We start from the raw sequence: 15545 nt of genomic DNA on the forward strand, positions 1-15545 counted from the left end.
GGGGGGGTCGGCTCTGGGGAACAGGACTGGACAAGGGGCTGTTTCCTCATCACCCTGGCCCAGCTGCTCTGGTGGCTGTTGGGGGCTTTCTGCGAGCCAGGCCCCTGGCCAAGCGCCTGCTCTCGGTCCGCCTGGTGTGGGAGGGACCGAGGACTGAATGAGACATGGACACCACGCTCCCCTCGAGTGGGTCCCTCCAGAACCAGCGTGGACCCTCCCAGGGGCGCTGCCAGCCTGCAGCATTTCTGTTAGCCAGGCCCTTTCTCCAGCGCTGGCGCTTGGGGGACAGGAATCCCCAGAGCTCTTTGCCTGGGACAGAGAACGAAGCCTTTGCCCCTGCCCGAATGGGAAAGGCCAGGCTGGGGCGGGGGCAGGGTCCCGGGTCCCGACCCCGTGCCCAGCTCAGTGGGGCTGCAGGACACGGCGGTGACCTGTGTCAGTTACACATGCAGGCGCCACGGCCCCTTCTGCCGCCCTGGGTGAGACGGTGCAGGAGAGGAAACACCGGCACGGCTCAGCAGATGCTGCTGGCAAGCCCAGCGAGTGCTGAGACCCGGGCATGGGAGAGGCAGCTGCAGGGCCCAGCGCCCCCTGCGATCTGTGGGGAGTGTGGGCCCGTGCAGGCTGCTGCCAATGCGGACGAGCCTTGTCCCATCCTCACCTGGAGCATTTCACCGGACTGCCATCCTCAGACTGCAGAACCCACTCCCTCCACCTCAGCCCTGACATGCCCCCCCAGCACCAAGCCTGGACCCCAACAAGCCCCGATACTCCCCACCCCCCCTGTGCATCTCAGCCCTGACCTGCAGCACCCCCGGACAGTCCGGGCTCAGGCACCGAATTAATCTCCACCACGTGGTGGTTTTTGGCGACAACGAATATTCTCAAAGGACTGAGATCAACCAGCTCATCCCACCCATGCCTGCACTAGGCAACCTGAACCATGGTGTCCGGCAGCGCCAGCCTGGTGCATTCACTCCTGCGGCAGCGCCAGGCCTCTCAAGCCCGAGGTGGCCTCTTGCCAGGGTTACCCTGTGCAGGGAGCGTGGGCTGCTGCCTTCCTCTCTGCTCCCTGGCTGAGGACTCTGCTAGAGCCTTGCAGCGAGGGGAGGTCTCACAGGGCATTTGCAAAGCATCAGTCTCTCTCTGGAGCACCCATGGGGCCTGCATGCCCCTGGGATGCTCTGAGCACAAGCTGGGCTCGCCCTGAGCCAGCCCAGGAGAGCCCCACATCACACGGCGCTGCATGGGACCAGCCAGGCTGAGAAAACCTGTGGGAGCACAGACACCGAGAGCTGGGCCCAAGTCACTCTGGGGTTTGGGGTGGGAGGAGGAAGGGGCTGGTATTCCTTGTTCACTTCCCGTCCTAAACCATTGTGCACTTTTCAACCGCTGCCCTGTTCCACCCACGAGGCAGCTGCATTCCTTTGGAGGACAAGTGATCCCTGTTCGCTAGTGAATGCTGGGGAACGTCAGGTGCTGGAGAACGCTGAGCTCCCCCCACATGGGCACAGAGCTGCTCCTGGAGGGGGCTGTTCTGTGACAGAGGAATCCAATGAGAACCAAGGGGTCGTTCTGCCCCGGAAGAGAACCCCCGAGCGGCTGCAGGGAAGGACAGCAGCGGGAGGCAGGCCGGTACCTCACAGCCCCACCTGCCCGGAGGTGCTGGGGGGGACGGACGGACACGGGGGGATGGAGTTACTCCTGAGCGCGCCAGCCAATTGTTTGCTGTAAATACCTGCCTGGATTTTAGTTATTAGCTACCACGGCCACACTCCGCCTCGCCTGGAGGACGGGACAGAGCAGTGGAGGTGGCTGGGGATGTGTGCGGGCAGGGCCGGGGGGCCTGGCCTGGCCAATGGGCCCTCGGCAGCGTTACAGCTCCAGGAGAGCCATGGGGGGAAGGAATTTCAATGCCTCTGAAGTCAGACGGATGTGGGAGGTGAAGTTCAGCGCTGGCTGAGGGGGTGTTAAGTGAGGGCCAGGTTCTTTGGGTCTGTGTGCCCAGCACTGCCTCTTCGCCGTCGGGCCAGGGACTCTGGCCACGTCCCCACTGTGCAGTAAGCCTGGGAATGCAGAGCCCAGGCAGTGGAGACGGACTGGAAAGGAAGCTGCAGGACCAGCGTCTGCTCTCCTAGGGGGAAGGTGGAGGCAGGTCCTGGGGCCCTGGCAAGCCGGGAGGGGATTCCCACGGCTTGCCTTCGCTCTCGGCCGACGACGTGGCTGGCTGAGCTCTGAGCTCCTGGCCTGTGCCCTGTCCTCAGACTCCCCTGGAAGGCAGGGCAGAGGCTCGGCCCTACTAGGTTTACACAAACTGCTTCCTGAGCTGTGACTGCAGGGGGCGTTGGTGCAGCCTGTGCTTCGGCTTGCTCCCCCGGCCGGCCCAGGCCTTTGCTCCCCCGGCCGGCCCAGGCCTTTGCTCCCCCGGCCGGCCCAGGCCTTTGCTCCCCCTGCTCCAGCCAGCTCAGGGGTGCAGCCGCTTGTCGCTAAATCTCAGACACGCTCGAGGGCTCTTGTGCTTGTGACACGTGTCCTGACCCACTTCACCCAGCACTCCCGCTCTCCTGCAAGGCCGGCCAGCCTGGCTGAAGGGCCGGAGGAGAGGGGCCGTCCTTGCAGCAATCCACGCTAACGGCAGCTCAGAGACTGCCCTTGGCTGCAGGGCCAGCGGGAGGAGAGGGGTTTCCTAGATGGGCGTACTGGGGCTCTGGGCGCTGAGACAAAGGGCAGAGCAAGTCTGGGAGAAGGGAAAGCCTGCAGCCCTCCGGTCCCTCCATACCAGCGGAGTGTCCCCGCTCTCCAGGAGCTGTCATGTTGCCGATTCGAGTGATGCCCCATGGGCGCTGCAAGCTGCCAACAGGAGCTGAACAGCAGCAGGCAGCCTCCCAGCCAGCACTGCGCCCGTAGCAGCCACAAGTGCAGCATGCCCCCGACTGCTGTCCCGTAGCCGGACAGGCCCTTTAAACATGGGCACACGCCCTGCCCATGCCGCTGGGACGTCTCCTCACCCAAAACAAGCCTCCGCCTCCACCTGCTCAGGCCACAGGCGCCCTGAGGAGGAAGCCGCGGGAGAAGAGGGCCCCCCCCACCCCTCACCTCTGGCGTTTCCGCGGCAGGCTGTTGTTCTTGATCAGCAGGGACTTGATGTGCTCGGCCAGCAGGTCGTCGTGTTTGATGCACCAGTGCCGCAGGATGCTGGTGGTGAACTGGTCGTCGGGATGGCAGGGCCGGCTCAGCACCATCTTCACCATTTCCTCGCTGGGCCTGCCGCGGGAAGGGAAAGGGGGGTGAAGGGAAAAGCCTCGGCACATCCAATCCCACCGCTGCCGCCAGCAGTGAGGCGCGGCAGGCGGCCGGCCCTCCTTGCCCATCAACGGAGCACTAACCCCGACTGTTGCGAGTTCCCTAGCCAGAGACAGGATTTGGCAGAACCCGCGGTGTGGCCCTCTGGCTCTGAGGTCCCAGGCTTGCAGGTGATGGGGCTCCCTGCTCAGCGCTGGCTCCAAGACTCCAGCGGGGCGAGGACCAGGTGCATTAGATGCAAAGCTGCGTGGCAGTGAGCTCATCCAGCCCTTTCCCCGGAGATACGGAAGAGCCCGGCCCCCATGGAGCAGCCTGGCACTTCCCCAGAGCCCCTGCGCCAGCATCGGCCTCGCTGCAACGTGCTCTCCGCCCTCCCGCTGCCGCTCCTGTGCATTCTGGGCTGAGCTAATACAATTTAGAGCCGGGATTAGATTAGCCAGCTCCAAGGGCGGCATTAATGAATAGAAATAAAGTGCTCTTCACTCAGCCACGGGAGGTGAGCAGAGCAGGCAGACGTGGTACCGAGCCGCAGAGATCAGTGTCCAGGCCGGGCTCCTGCTGCGCCGTGTGGGAGGCAGACGACAGGCGGCTCTCTGGCTTTGGGAGGTTCCCGGTGACAGAAACGGCCCAGCAGAGCTCAGGCTGGGCAGGGCCAGGCCAGCACTGGCATGGGAGGCCTGGGGGATGTCAGCGCTGCTGGTGCCTCGGGTGGTGCTTTTCCGGAGCAAAGGGGAGCATCTGGCTGCCGGTGGGGTGGCTTTGGAGGAGGCATTCACGGAGTTAATCACTAAGAATCCTAGGGCTCTTCGGTAAGAGTCCTGGCAAATTTCAACTCTAGGAATTACCTCACAGCTGCCTCCTTCCTCCCCAGAGGTGGCTGCCTTGCAGTGTTTTGGGACGAGACGTGCTAGAGGGGACGGTGCTGTTCTGCATTTTGCTCAGTGGACGTCTCCCGCCCCGTGAAACCTGTCTGGGCACCCCCTGGGTCGGAGTCCCACAGCTAGCCGGCGTACTGACCCTCCCCTAGCTGGCCGGCGTCAGGGAGTTTCTGCCACTGCTTGTCATTTCCAATGAGCCATTCTGATCCAGCACGTTGGCACAGTCCCCCCCCCCCGCTGAGAACGGTGCCCACCTGCTCACTCCCGGCCAGGCTGGGGAGTAAGCAACATGGCCTTTCACAGGACGGTGTCATTCAGCCTCAACTCCTGGCAGGGAGGAAATTACCACTGCCCCCATTTCACAGATGGGCAAACGGAGGTGTGGGGCAAAGCGACTGTCTAGGGTCACACCGCGGATCAGCTCTGAGCCAGGATTGGACTCCAGGCCCCCTGCTCAGCACCAGCCGTGCCGTGCCTTGTCCTCAGCCCTCCAGAAGAGACGCTGGGGGCAGGACGAGCCCTACCAGGCAGCGTGTCTGGGGCCAAGTAGGTGTCAGCCCCAGTGTGACAGGAAGGGAGGAGACTGGTCCTGTCTGGCAGAGGCCAGGCCGCTGACCAAGCCAAGCTTCTGACCTTCACTGCATGCCCCAGCAGGCCCCTGCTCAGGTGATGACAGCATGGCAAGAACCCCTAACCCCCAGCCCCACTCTGTGGGCACAGCGCAGGTAACCTTGGCGCCCCTTCCCTTTGGAGAGCGCCTCTCCCCAGTCCCGCCCGAGTCTCCATGACCCGCCAAGCTGCCGCAGGATTGAAGGGCAGGGAGCGGGCAGAGGGGCTGACACTACGGTCAGGTCAGTCCCACGTGCTCGGCAGCCCCACGATGAAGCAAGGATCACTAGTAATACCCGAGCCCCCAAGGCGTGGCCAGTGGCTTTCGCACTGCCCGTCCAGGTCCTGCGGTGTTAGCACCGTGCCAGCTGCACAGGAAATTGAAAGCCATCTCGGGGGGAAGCGTCCCTGGAGAAGCAGGCGAGAGGAATGCAGCCAGTGATAATGCTTCCCCCGGGCTGGGCAGTACCACATTGCCAATTACTGCTGAGCAAGGGGGAGGGGACGCAGCCCGGAGAGGGGAGCCTCCGCCTCCTCTGTGGCATCCCAGGCCCAAGGTGGTGCTGGCTCCCGAGGCGGGGGCTGGAGCGCTGGACGGGCGTGCATGGCACATGAAATATGGTTTTAATTCCCCTTCCTAAGCTACCGTATCTGAGCAGGGGCTTACTGAAGGCGGGAGGCGCTCCGAGCTCCCCTAACGCCTCAGCAATAATTGCATGGCTGTTTGCCTTCCCACGCAGAGGAGACTGGGGACAAGTGGCAGCTCAAATCCCCGACAAGAGAGAGCCGGGGGTGGAAAGCCCAAGGGACCTTTCAGGAGAGCGGCCCCGCAGCTTGGCCTGGGATCAGTCTCCAAGGGGCAGCCGCATTGCCCTGCCGATACCCGTCAAGCCGAGCCTGCAGCACCCCTGCTATTCCAGTCTCCCAAGAGACGGACCTGCTGGGAGCCTCTCTGGAGCAGTCCCTGCACATCAGCCATGTGGGCGGGGCTCTGACGGGAAGGAAGGGCCAGACCCCCAACCCCAGCTGCGCCCTAGCTCAGGCTTTGAGGGCAGAAGGCAACTCCTCTCCCACTTGTCACTAGCCAGGATACTGGGACACGCTACCTTAGCCCAGTGGCCAGCAACCTCTCCCGTCCCGGGCAGCCAGCTGGCCCCAGGAAGCCCCCCTCTCGTTAATCCTTCCTGTCTGGGGTCTCAAGCATTCACAAACTGAAGGTGTTTGGTGCTTAGAGGGGTCAGGGCCTGGGAGCCAAGACTCCAGGGTTCAAGTGCCAGCTGTGCTGCCGACTCGACCTTGGCAAAGTCTCCACCCCTCTCCGGGCCTCAGTTTCCCCTCTGCACATGGGAAGGATATCCACTTCAGAGGTGCTGTGAAGGGTAACGGGCTTGGAGACTGGGGGCTGCCGAGGGGCTAGGGAAGAGCCGGGGGTTTTCTGTAATCCGCAGGCAGAGATCAGACTGACGATGCGGGTCTGAGCAGCGAAAGGGGGGAATTCAGGAAGGGAGGGACAGGATCTGTCCTCCCATCTCCCTCCCTAGACACGGCAGCACACAATACGCAGCCTCACTCACTGCCCACGAGGGCCAGGGCACGCCTGCAGCCCTTGCTCGGACCCCGCCTGGCCTTGCAAAGCCTGCGACTGGAACTTTTAACACGTGAAGAGCAGGATTTGTCAGGACCACCTTAAAGACGTGAGAAGGCGGCAGCTCCTGCGTTGATCAAATCCGGATTGATTAGAGCCAAGCCGCAGGGGAGCGATAACTGGGAGCGGAGCCGCCGTGTGCTGGAGAAATTAAATGTTCCATCTGCCGCCGGCGTTCCTCACACTCTGATTAACGAACGAGAGGAGCGGTGCTCCCGGCAGCTCCACGGAGCGGGTACTGCGGCACAGCTCGGGGACCCGCAGCCTGGGGCAGGGGAGGCTGGGGATAAGGAGTGTCCCCCCGGGGGGGCACAACTCTCCGGCGCTTCTCCTAAGGGTCATTCCGACGCGAAAGGAAAGGGGCGCGCTCGCTGCGATTCCCTGCCCACGGCTGCTGCCAACTGGCGTCGACCCAGCCAGGAATTCCCGGAGCAGAACAGGGGCAACCCCACGGGCAGGTCTCAACGCAAGCAGCCCCGTGAGCCCTCCGCACAGGCCCTGATCCTGCAGCAAACTGCACGTGGGCCGGGCCCCCTGGTGTCCCCTGCCTGCTGCCCCTGGGGCCACGTAATGCCTGGCCCTGCCCAGCATTAGCCAAGAGAGGCTGCTCTGCTGTTGCCAGCTCTCCTTGGGGAACCCCTGCCCTCTGCAGTTCAAGTACCCCCCCCCGGCACGGCACGCGCCTACCACCCCTCCCGCACTGCATACGTACTTCTCTCTCCTCAGCTGGAGCAACAAACAGGACAGCGCCTCTGGGTGCTCTGCAAAGGAAACCAAAGGCGCTTAGTTTATTCCTGACAGCTGGGGCCCACAGTCAATGCTGAGGGGCTGGCTGTAGGTATCAGGAACGAATGCCCAGTATCTGAGCAGACATGTCACCCGCCCCCGGGGCCCCTCATGGGGTCCACCCGCACAGCCTGTTCCACGCTCCCTGCCCCCACCACGAACACACTGCTCCTGCCGGGGGCGGCAGACGACGCCGGGCGTGTGAGTCTTGTGCAGAGCTCCTGGGGGCTGCATGCTTCCTTCCCTGCATACGCACGCACAGTGCCGGGCAGGGGAACAGGCTGGCTGGACCCAGCTGGGATTGGACCCCCGCGGGATTGTGGTGTGTGTGTGTCTGACACACGCAGGGCGCAGGCCGGCTGGCTGGACCCAGCTGGGATCGGACACCCCCCCGGGATTGTGGCGTGCGTGTATCTGACACATGCAGGGCGCAGGCCGGCTGGCTGGACCCAGCTGGGATCGGACACCCCCCCGGGATTGTGGCGTGCGTGTATCTGACACATGCAGGGCGCAGGCCGGCTGGCTGGACCCAGCTGGGATCGGACACCCCCCCGGGATTGTGGCGTGCGTGTATCTGACACATGCAGGGCGCAGGCCGGCTGGCTGGACCCAGCTGGGATCGGACACCCCCCCGGGATTGTGGCGTGCGTGTATCTGACACATGCAGGGCGCAGGCCGGCTGGCTGGACCCAGCTGGGATCGGACACCCCCCCGGGATTGTGGCGTGTGCGTGAGTGTGTGTCTGACACACGCAGGGCGCAGGCCGTCTGGGCCGTCTCACCTTTGTACTTGAGATGCTGCAGGATGGGGATGATGGTCTCCAGGGGAATGTTGTGTGCCAGGAAGAGCTGCCAGGTGCAGTACTGCTCAAATGTCTCCCAGTCCAGGCTCTGAACTAGAGGGGAAGCAGAGCGCTCGTTAGGGGAAACAGCTCCAGCAGGAGGCAGGGGCCTAGGACACGCGTAAGCCGCAGGGCAGAGATGTGACTGAGGTGGCTGCATGCTGCAGGGAGAGCGTGGGTGGTCTGTCTGTGCCATGCCCTGGCAGAGGGATCCAGGTTGCCAGCAGCCAGTCTCAGAGGGAGGGAATGAATGGGGTCCTTTAATCCAGAGGCTTAGAGCATTGCTTGGCACCTTCTGTTCAGTGCCAGGGCTGGAGCTAAACAGACCAGATTCCTCGTCAGGCACTTGCTGGGGGAACCGCTTACCCCTTCAGCGTCCCAGCCTAGACACCCGGCACTAGGGCTCTGCAAGCACTCCCAGCCGAGTGCATGAGGGCCTGGTGATGGTGCAGGCCGCAGACGAGCCAGGAGATCGGCCTGTGCCGTGCAATGATGGGCCTGCTGGCTGTGAGCCATGTGGGGCGCGTGTGAAACGCAATATTCAGCCGAGTGCAAGAAGGCCCCTTAAGCCAAGCGGTTTGGGCAGATCGCGCCAACCCCAGTCACTCAGGGGCAAAGCGCTTGCAAGAAGCATGAGGGTTAATTACAGGTGACAAAGGGGCTCGGACCCCTCAGGGGTGAGGCTGGGGCGCCCCTGGGACCAGGACGTCCTACTCCTGCAGTGATGAAGGAACAGTCTCAGCCTCCCAAGAGATCCAGCCCCTAGCCCTGGGGCCGCGGGATGAGGCCTGGGCACGGAAGCCACCAGTTGGGCTACAGGCAAAGGCTGCAAGGGGGAGGTTCTGGGAACGGACAGTGTCCCAGCCCCAAACCCCAGCCCAGGGAAAGGAGGGTGGGACTGTTGGGCCCAGCATTTCTCTGCCCCCCGGGGGAGTGCCCCAGAGCTGGGGCTGGCCTTTCCAAACCCCTACGAGTCCTACAGCAAACACAAGGGAGACCCCAGATCCCAGTCCCCTGGCTTCACAGGAGCAGACCCCCGACGTACAGGGTCAGACCACAGGGCCACCTCTGATAGTCTCCCACCACCTGTGGGCCTGAGAGTTTTGACGGCTGCAGCTACCGTACCACAATGGAAAGCCTCGGCCGGGCACTACGAGCTTATCAGCTGCTAACATCACAGGGGGCAGACTGCTGCAAACAGGGCCAGTCGGGTCCAGGACACTCCGAGCACCGGCCTGGGGCTGTGAGGGGACAGGCTGAGCCCCCTAGAGACCCCGTGGCTGAGCGTGCACGCGGAGATGGCAGAACTAGCGGAGGGGTTTTCTTTCCCTCCGTTCTCCCCGACGTTCCCCTGACAGCCCGTCGCAGGGACAGCGACTGAATCGTGCCCGTTGATCACAGCCCAGGCCTTCGATGGAGGGAGTGCCGAGCCGGTGCTAACAACCTGCCCCGTGCTGCTCAGCGTCTCCGGATTACCCCGTGTCTGGCGCTGCAAAGCGTCTCAAGCCTGGTTAAACCCATCAGCGCTGCTCACAGCTCAGCTCAAACAACTAATCCCACGAGCCTGCTCGGGGCAGTGACCCTTTAAGCTGCGCCACTAAGACGACATGGATCAGAGGACGAAATGCCAATCTCCAGCCAACTGGTGCCATGGTCCCCGCCCTGGGAGCTGCCCCAGGCTGCCAGGGGCCTGCACTGGCAGGCCCCGCCTGGGCGTCTCTACCAGGACCTCATTACCTGCAGTGTTAGAACAGACTGTATGACTTCTGCAGCGCTGAGGTGAGGGATATTTCCTCCCCCGACCCAGGGAGCACCCCCATCGCTTTAGTCCAGGTCAGCGTGTCCTCGTGCTGCTTCGGGTCCAGCTGGAGCTCCCGGCATTGCCCGCCCACGGTCCTGATCTGTGAGCAGGCCCTCTCAGCTGGGAGGCGGACTCAGCGCTGCCAGGGCCGGGGCTTTTGCAAGGAGCAGGAGCATGCCATTCCAGCCACCTGCAGGGCGCGCCGGACGCTGGCAGCAGTGCCACCCACGAGGGTCTGACAGCACCCAGGGAGAAAGCCGGCCTCTCCTCGGCCCCGAGAGCACGGCACTGGCCAGCCACGTCTCCTTTACGCACTGCTGAGTGGCGGCCGATTTACAGGCTCCTCCTGGCAGGTGCTTGAGAAACAACAGCCCCACCTGCCCGTGCACAGGGCACCCTTCCCTGTCTAGCCGGGAGCAGGGCCTCGGGGGGTGCATTGCTGGAGCAGCTACCTAGGAAGCAGGGAGACGTCAGTGGAACTGCCCCAGCCGGCATCACCAGTCCGAAAGAGGCCCAGGAAAGCTCACAAGGCCAGAAGGTGCTGCCTGGTGCCCAGATACCACAGGGCTGGGCATGAGAGAGAGAGTGTGTGGACTCCCCTATTGACATCGCCCGGGGCATCGGAAGAAGCCCCAGGCTGGCTCAGCTCCTGGGGGTAATGGGAAGGCGGAGAGGTTTTGCCAGCCCAGAGTCTAAAGCAGCTGGGAGAAGAGGTCTCTGCTCTGCCCAGCTGGAGGCCAGAGTCCGCGCACGAGACAAGCGGCTGCTGGTGACTGCTTAAGCTGCATCCACGTTCACCTCCCCAATACTGGCACCCTATCTCACCCCCACACCCCCATACGGCCACACCCACCTCCACCCGCCCCATACGGCCACGCCCACCTCCACCTGGGCCAGGGGGGTCCTACTCACTCAGGATGTTGAGCACCGAATCTTTTCGGAACATCACCAGGTTCCCCATCATGACGTGACACACCAGCTCCTGCAGCTGGAAAGCAGAGCACAGCAGGGTAAGTGCAGGAAGGCCGGGAGCTGGGTGAGGGTTCAAAGAGCCAGAGTGCTATGGGTGGGGAGCGGAGGCCAGCGTGATGTTAACCCTTGAGTGCTGGGACTTCCCACCAGCAGCAGGCGGTGCTCGCCCCGGGCAGGCTCAGCCAGCGCTCACGCAGCACCGCGAGCGGCCCACCGTCAGCCCCGGCCTTCCAGAGACGAGCCCTGGAGAGCCCAGGCGGCGGACCCGCAGTCCCAGCATGGCCTGTCTGGCACACACAAGTGGCCCCCCAGCGAAAACAGGGATCCAGGTGAGCGCGACGGAAACCTTCCCGAGCGCAGGTGGCTCGTAAATCAGGGCCGTTCTAGGCAGCTCCATGGGATCACACCTCAACCCCAGGCGACGCAGAGACAAGGGAGCCGGCCTGCTGCATAGGCCAGACTGGGGTGAGGGGGACCAGCAGCCGGGGGAGGGAATGAGACCCACAGCTGGACCCCAGGGCACGGCAGGAATCAATCTGACAAGGGCTGGGTCACTGCTAGGCGCAGACAGAGAGAGGCTCCAGCCCAGCATGAGGGGCCACATGGACCCCACCCATTTCATCTGCAGCAGGGACCCAGGGGAACACTTGCCCCCAAGCAGATGGGCAGAGCCTGGCCACCGACAGCGGCTCACGCTCCGGCTGCAAGTTGCCCTTCCCTTAGCTCCACTCCCAGCGAGCAACTCTCCCACCCCTTCGCTCACGCTGGGGCAAGAGCCTGGAGCCTCTCCCTACGCCTCAGCACTTGCTACTGAAGCCCCTTCTCCCCGCCCCGACTCCCGCGCGACTGCTTGGCTCCGCACAGCTGCTCTCCAAAGGCAAAGGGCTGCAGCTTGGGAGGAGACACTGGCCCCTGCGGCTGGTTGCAGCCATGGCCCTGGGGCCTCCTAGGAGAGCCAAGAGCACCCCCGCCTCTCCCAGCCTGCCCCTTGCTGCATTCGTGTCTGCCCCCCGTCGGTCGGGTTACGATGCCCCGGCGGCTTGGAGGTTTGCGCCGTGCTGAGTTCCGGGAGGGAGAGGCCAGGGCTGCCTTTGCAGGCAGGTTGGGCCGCCCAGGGACTGCAGGATGAAGGGAGCAGGGAAGAATAAGAGGAAGGGACGAAGGGAGGGGAGAGGAAATGCGATCGCTATGTGCTGGGAAAACTGGGCTGTCTTTGCAGACAGCGACGGAGCCCCTGAGCAGCGCCAGGAGCCAGCCGAACCGAGCCACAGGAGGGTCGGGCACCATGACTCAAGACGTTCCCATACCTCAGACCATCTAGCCGCCTGCCAAGCAAAACTCCCTGGCCGAAGCGCCAGCCTTGCTGCAGATGGGCAAGGCCGGGCCGGCCGGGAAAGCAGCTACCGAGCCATTCTGAAAACTCAGCTGATGTAGAACTAGGGCCCGTTCCAGGGTTATCAGCAGATCGCGCTCCAGATGTGCCCAGACAGCAGAAGTATTCAGCGCCTGGCTCTCCCCACCTCCCTCCCACGGACTATTTTTGGGTTCCTCTGAACTGGCGTCATGGCAACTCCTGAGTGTTGCTCCTGGGAGAGGGTCTCCAAGGGCGAGCACGGCCCGAGCCCAAACCCAACATAATGGGCTCCCCTGGAGGGATGGGCTCCCCCCTGTGCTGCTGCCTGGGACCCGAGTTGAGTCACTCGAGTCGGTTCCCATCTCCTGGCCGAGTTCTGCTCAGCCTGCGTTGGGAGGGGTATGGCAGCAGGAGGTGGCAGGGACGCAGACCACGCTGCCTGGGCTACAGCCAGGTGACAGCGAGGGGAAGGAGCGGCAGGTTGGGGGGGATCCTGACCCAAGGCTATGGCGACCTCTCTCTGGGGTGCAGAAACCTCCTGGCATCTGCAGCACAAACTTATGTGCCGGCGCCCCAGTTCTGCGGCGTGAGAGCCACCTCCTCCCCACGCAGCATTCGCCAGCCAAGCAGGGGTCCCACTGCCTGCCGCTCCCAGCTCTAGGAAGGGCTGGTTGGGGTGCCACATTTCTCAGGGCTCCCACGGGATCTATGGGAGGCTTCCAACATCTCACCCCTTTGGGGGACTTCCCTTTGCCCAGCTCCGCGGCAGCCTTCTCCTCCCGCCCCCTCACCTGCCGTTGCCACACAGCTGCCGCTCACCAGGGCTCAGAACATATCCAGCCAAATCCCTCTCCACGCTCCCACCCCCGCCTCCCCGCAGCAGTGCCAGGCCTTGACAATCCCTTGAAGGCCGTGGCTTGGATTTAACAGACTGACCCTGCACGCTGCAGCCCGGCCCCTGGGGGAATGAGGCAGCCCCGTGGATTTAGAACGGCTGCTGCACAGCCCGACAACGAAGGGGTGCAAATGGCTCCCCGGGAAATGGCAGCTGGCTGAGAATGGCACATCCCGCCCTGCCTCTCTGCAGCTCCAAGCTGAGCTCAGCCCAAATGCTGCCCCTCCCCGCCGTGTAGAGCCCCCGCTCCTACCTGGGCCGAGTCTATGACGGCGACAATCATGTTCAGCAGCTCCCCGCTCCGGAGGGTCTCGTCGGGGAACTGAAAGAGATGCAAGCAGAGCAGGGGCTCAGGGAGAAGCGGAGCTTTGAGAGCAGCAGGGGGAGAGATCACCCCTGTCCCAGTTACCCCACATTCGTGCCCTGTAGTCAGCTGTGTTGGACGCTGCTCCTGCACTGACCGGCCGCTGACTGGACCTGCATGAAACTCCTGGGGGCCTGGCTGGCTCACAGGTCGCACCCGATTCACGGCAGCATCGCCCCACCTTGCACCCAGGGGAGAACGCTGCCTGCAGCCCTCCCTGAGCAGAGCAGGGGGCACCCCAGGCGGGGACGGGCAGCAGAATGGGTTGGCAAAGCAGCAGGGCAGGGCTGAGAGACAAGTTGCTCCTTTTGCCCGGGTTTGCAAGGAATGGGAAGCAGACGGGTTCACTCAGCACTAAAGCCTGCAAGCCAGGCCCCGGTGGGTTGGGAGAGCACAGAGGCTGCAGAGCACGGCTCAGAGGGGCTCTCCCAAGGAGACGCGAATGTCAGCGCTGACCTGAGCAGACGTGCAGCTGCTTGGGGAAATCAGGTGGGCCAGAGGCGTCTCGTTGAGCCCCATGTCTGCTAGTGTCACAGCCTTTCGTTTGCGCTAGAGCTCCCAGGCGGTGTGTTGGTGGGAAAACACACCAAGAGGAAAGGGCAGAAGGCGGGTGGCAGCAAGTGATCTCGGTGCGGCTCAGAGGCCGCTGTGCCCGAGCGGCGCTGGCCATGCCCCTCTCCGGAGGGGAATGGGTCTGAACCCAGGGTGGACGGGGCCTGAAGATCTGAGCAGACACTCTGGGGCAGAGGATTCACACGAGGGGTTCCTTGGCTGCCATCACAAGCAGGGCGCCCCTTTCTGAGCATGCTGGGGGAGGGGCGCTACACAGCTAAATGACAGAGGGACAAGATCCCTCCCCGAGGTTTGTTATTTTCCATATTTTCCCCTCCTCTCCCGTGGCCACATTTCCCCCCCCTTTCACGCCCCTTTCTCCACAGAACAGCGTGGGCAGAACTCTCCCGAGGCTGGTCCCTTCCTAACGCCCGCCCAGCAGATGTTCCTGACCTGTCAGCCAGCGGGGGGCCGAGCAGCGTGTCCCTCCCAGGGAATTCGAACGCACACTCAAAGAATGTGACCTGTGTCCATTTCAACATGTCAAGTTACCCCGCCGAGTGCAAAGCCAGAGATCCCTGCAGCCCTGGAGCAGGACGCTGGGCGGATTCCAGCCCTGTGGTTTCTCACCCTCTGGCCCTCCGCTCCCTGGGATCAGCTCGAATGAATTACTGCAGCCTCCTCAGAGTCGAGGGATTGGAGCCAAGAGCCAAACCCCCCTCATCACCCTGGCAGGGAAGAGGTGACGGCTGTGCTGGCCAAGCCTGGGATGAGCTGTGTGAACCAAGCCAGAGCCCCCCTTCTAGCTAGAAGTAACAGCTTGGAGCTCCCACAGCCGCCCCCCCGCCCCAATCACTGCGCCCTGCGATGATGCCTGCTTAGAACCACAAGCTGGCTGATAGTGAGGACATGGGGACAGGCCAGGAGGAAACTCACTCACTGTGTGAAGAGCGAAAAGAAAGTGGAGGCCAGTACCTGAAGAGCGCACTAGAGATTGTGCGACGGGGGCCAGCCAGGGGGCCAGCCAGGGGGCCAAGGACTCGCCGCTTGGCAGACTTGGTTGGGAAGGGCCAAGGAGGGAAGTGAGCCTAACTAGCTTCCACTTCTACAGCACCTTTCACCCGCCCCACTTGCCAACCTTGTAAGCAAGCGATTTACCCGGTGCTGAAATGCAGCCACTTCTGGGGCGTACCCTGGCAGCTGCTAACAGCCAAACAACACAGAGTAAGACAGGAAGTGCAGAACAGAACTCTGTCTAATTGGAAAGATTAGGGGAGTGCAACATTAACACCCCGATACCTGCAAAAAGCACCAGGGGATTTCATGCACCCGGGCGCGGTCAGGACTCTGACTGAAGGCCTAGCGCCCTGCAGGGGTGGGTCTGCAACTGAGAGAAGACCATTCCCCACCGACTTGCCAGCACCTCTGCCTGCAGCCCCTATCCAAGCACCCGGCAGAGGAATTATCCCGCGTGGCCCAGGGCTGCCTTGGCCCCGCTGACCTAACAAGAGCCTAGCTCAGGCCACCTCACGCCCCTGAGCTGAC

At 63.3% G+C, this 15545-nt stretch overlaps 1 protein-coding gene across 2 annotated transcripts in view; it reads right to left on the reverse strand.

Moving 5' to 3' along the window:
• INTS3 (integrator complex subunit 3) overlaps positions 1 to 15545 on the reverse strand; it is a 63982-nt gene that overhangs the window by 3740 nt on the left and 44697 nt on the right. For both annotated transcript variants that reach the window (XM_034792095.1, XM_034792097.1), the window contains 5 exons: positions 13338 to 13406; positions 10776 to 10851; positions 8003 to 8116; positions 7148 to 7196; positions 3097 to 3264 (listed from right to left, as the gene is read on the reverse strand). In XM_034792095.1, the coding sequence (XP_034647986.1) occupies positions 3097 to 3264; positions 7148 to 7196; positions 8003 to 8116; positions 10776 to 10851; positions 13338 to 13406 (476 nt within the window). The remainder of the gene's footprint in view (positions 1 to 3096; positions 3265 to 7147; positions 7197 to 8002; positions 8117 to 10775; positions 10852 to 13337; positions 13407 to 15545) is intronic.

This window comes from Trachemys scripta, chromosome 16 (genome assembly GCF_013100865.1).
Source record: "Trachemys scripta elegans isolate TJP31775 chromosome 16, CAS_Tse_1.0, whole genome shotgun sequence".
Classification (NCBI taxonomy): domain Eukaryota; kingdom Metazoa; phylum Chordata; order Testudines; family Emydidae; genus Trachemys; species Trachemys scripta.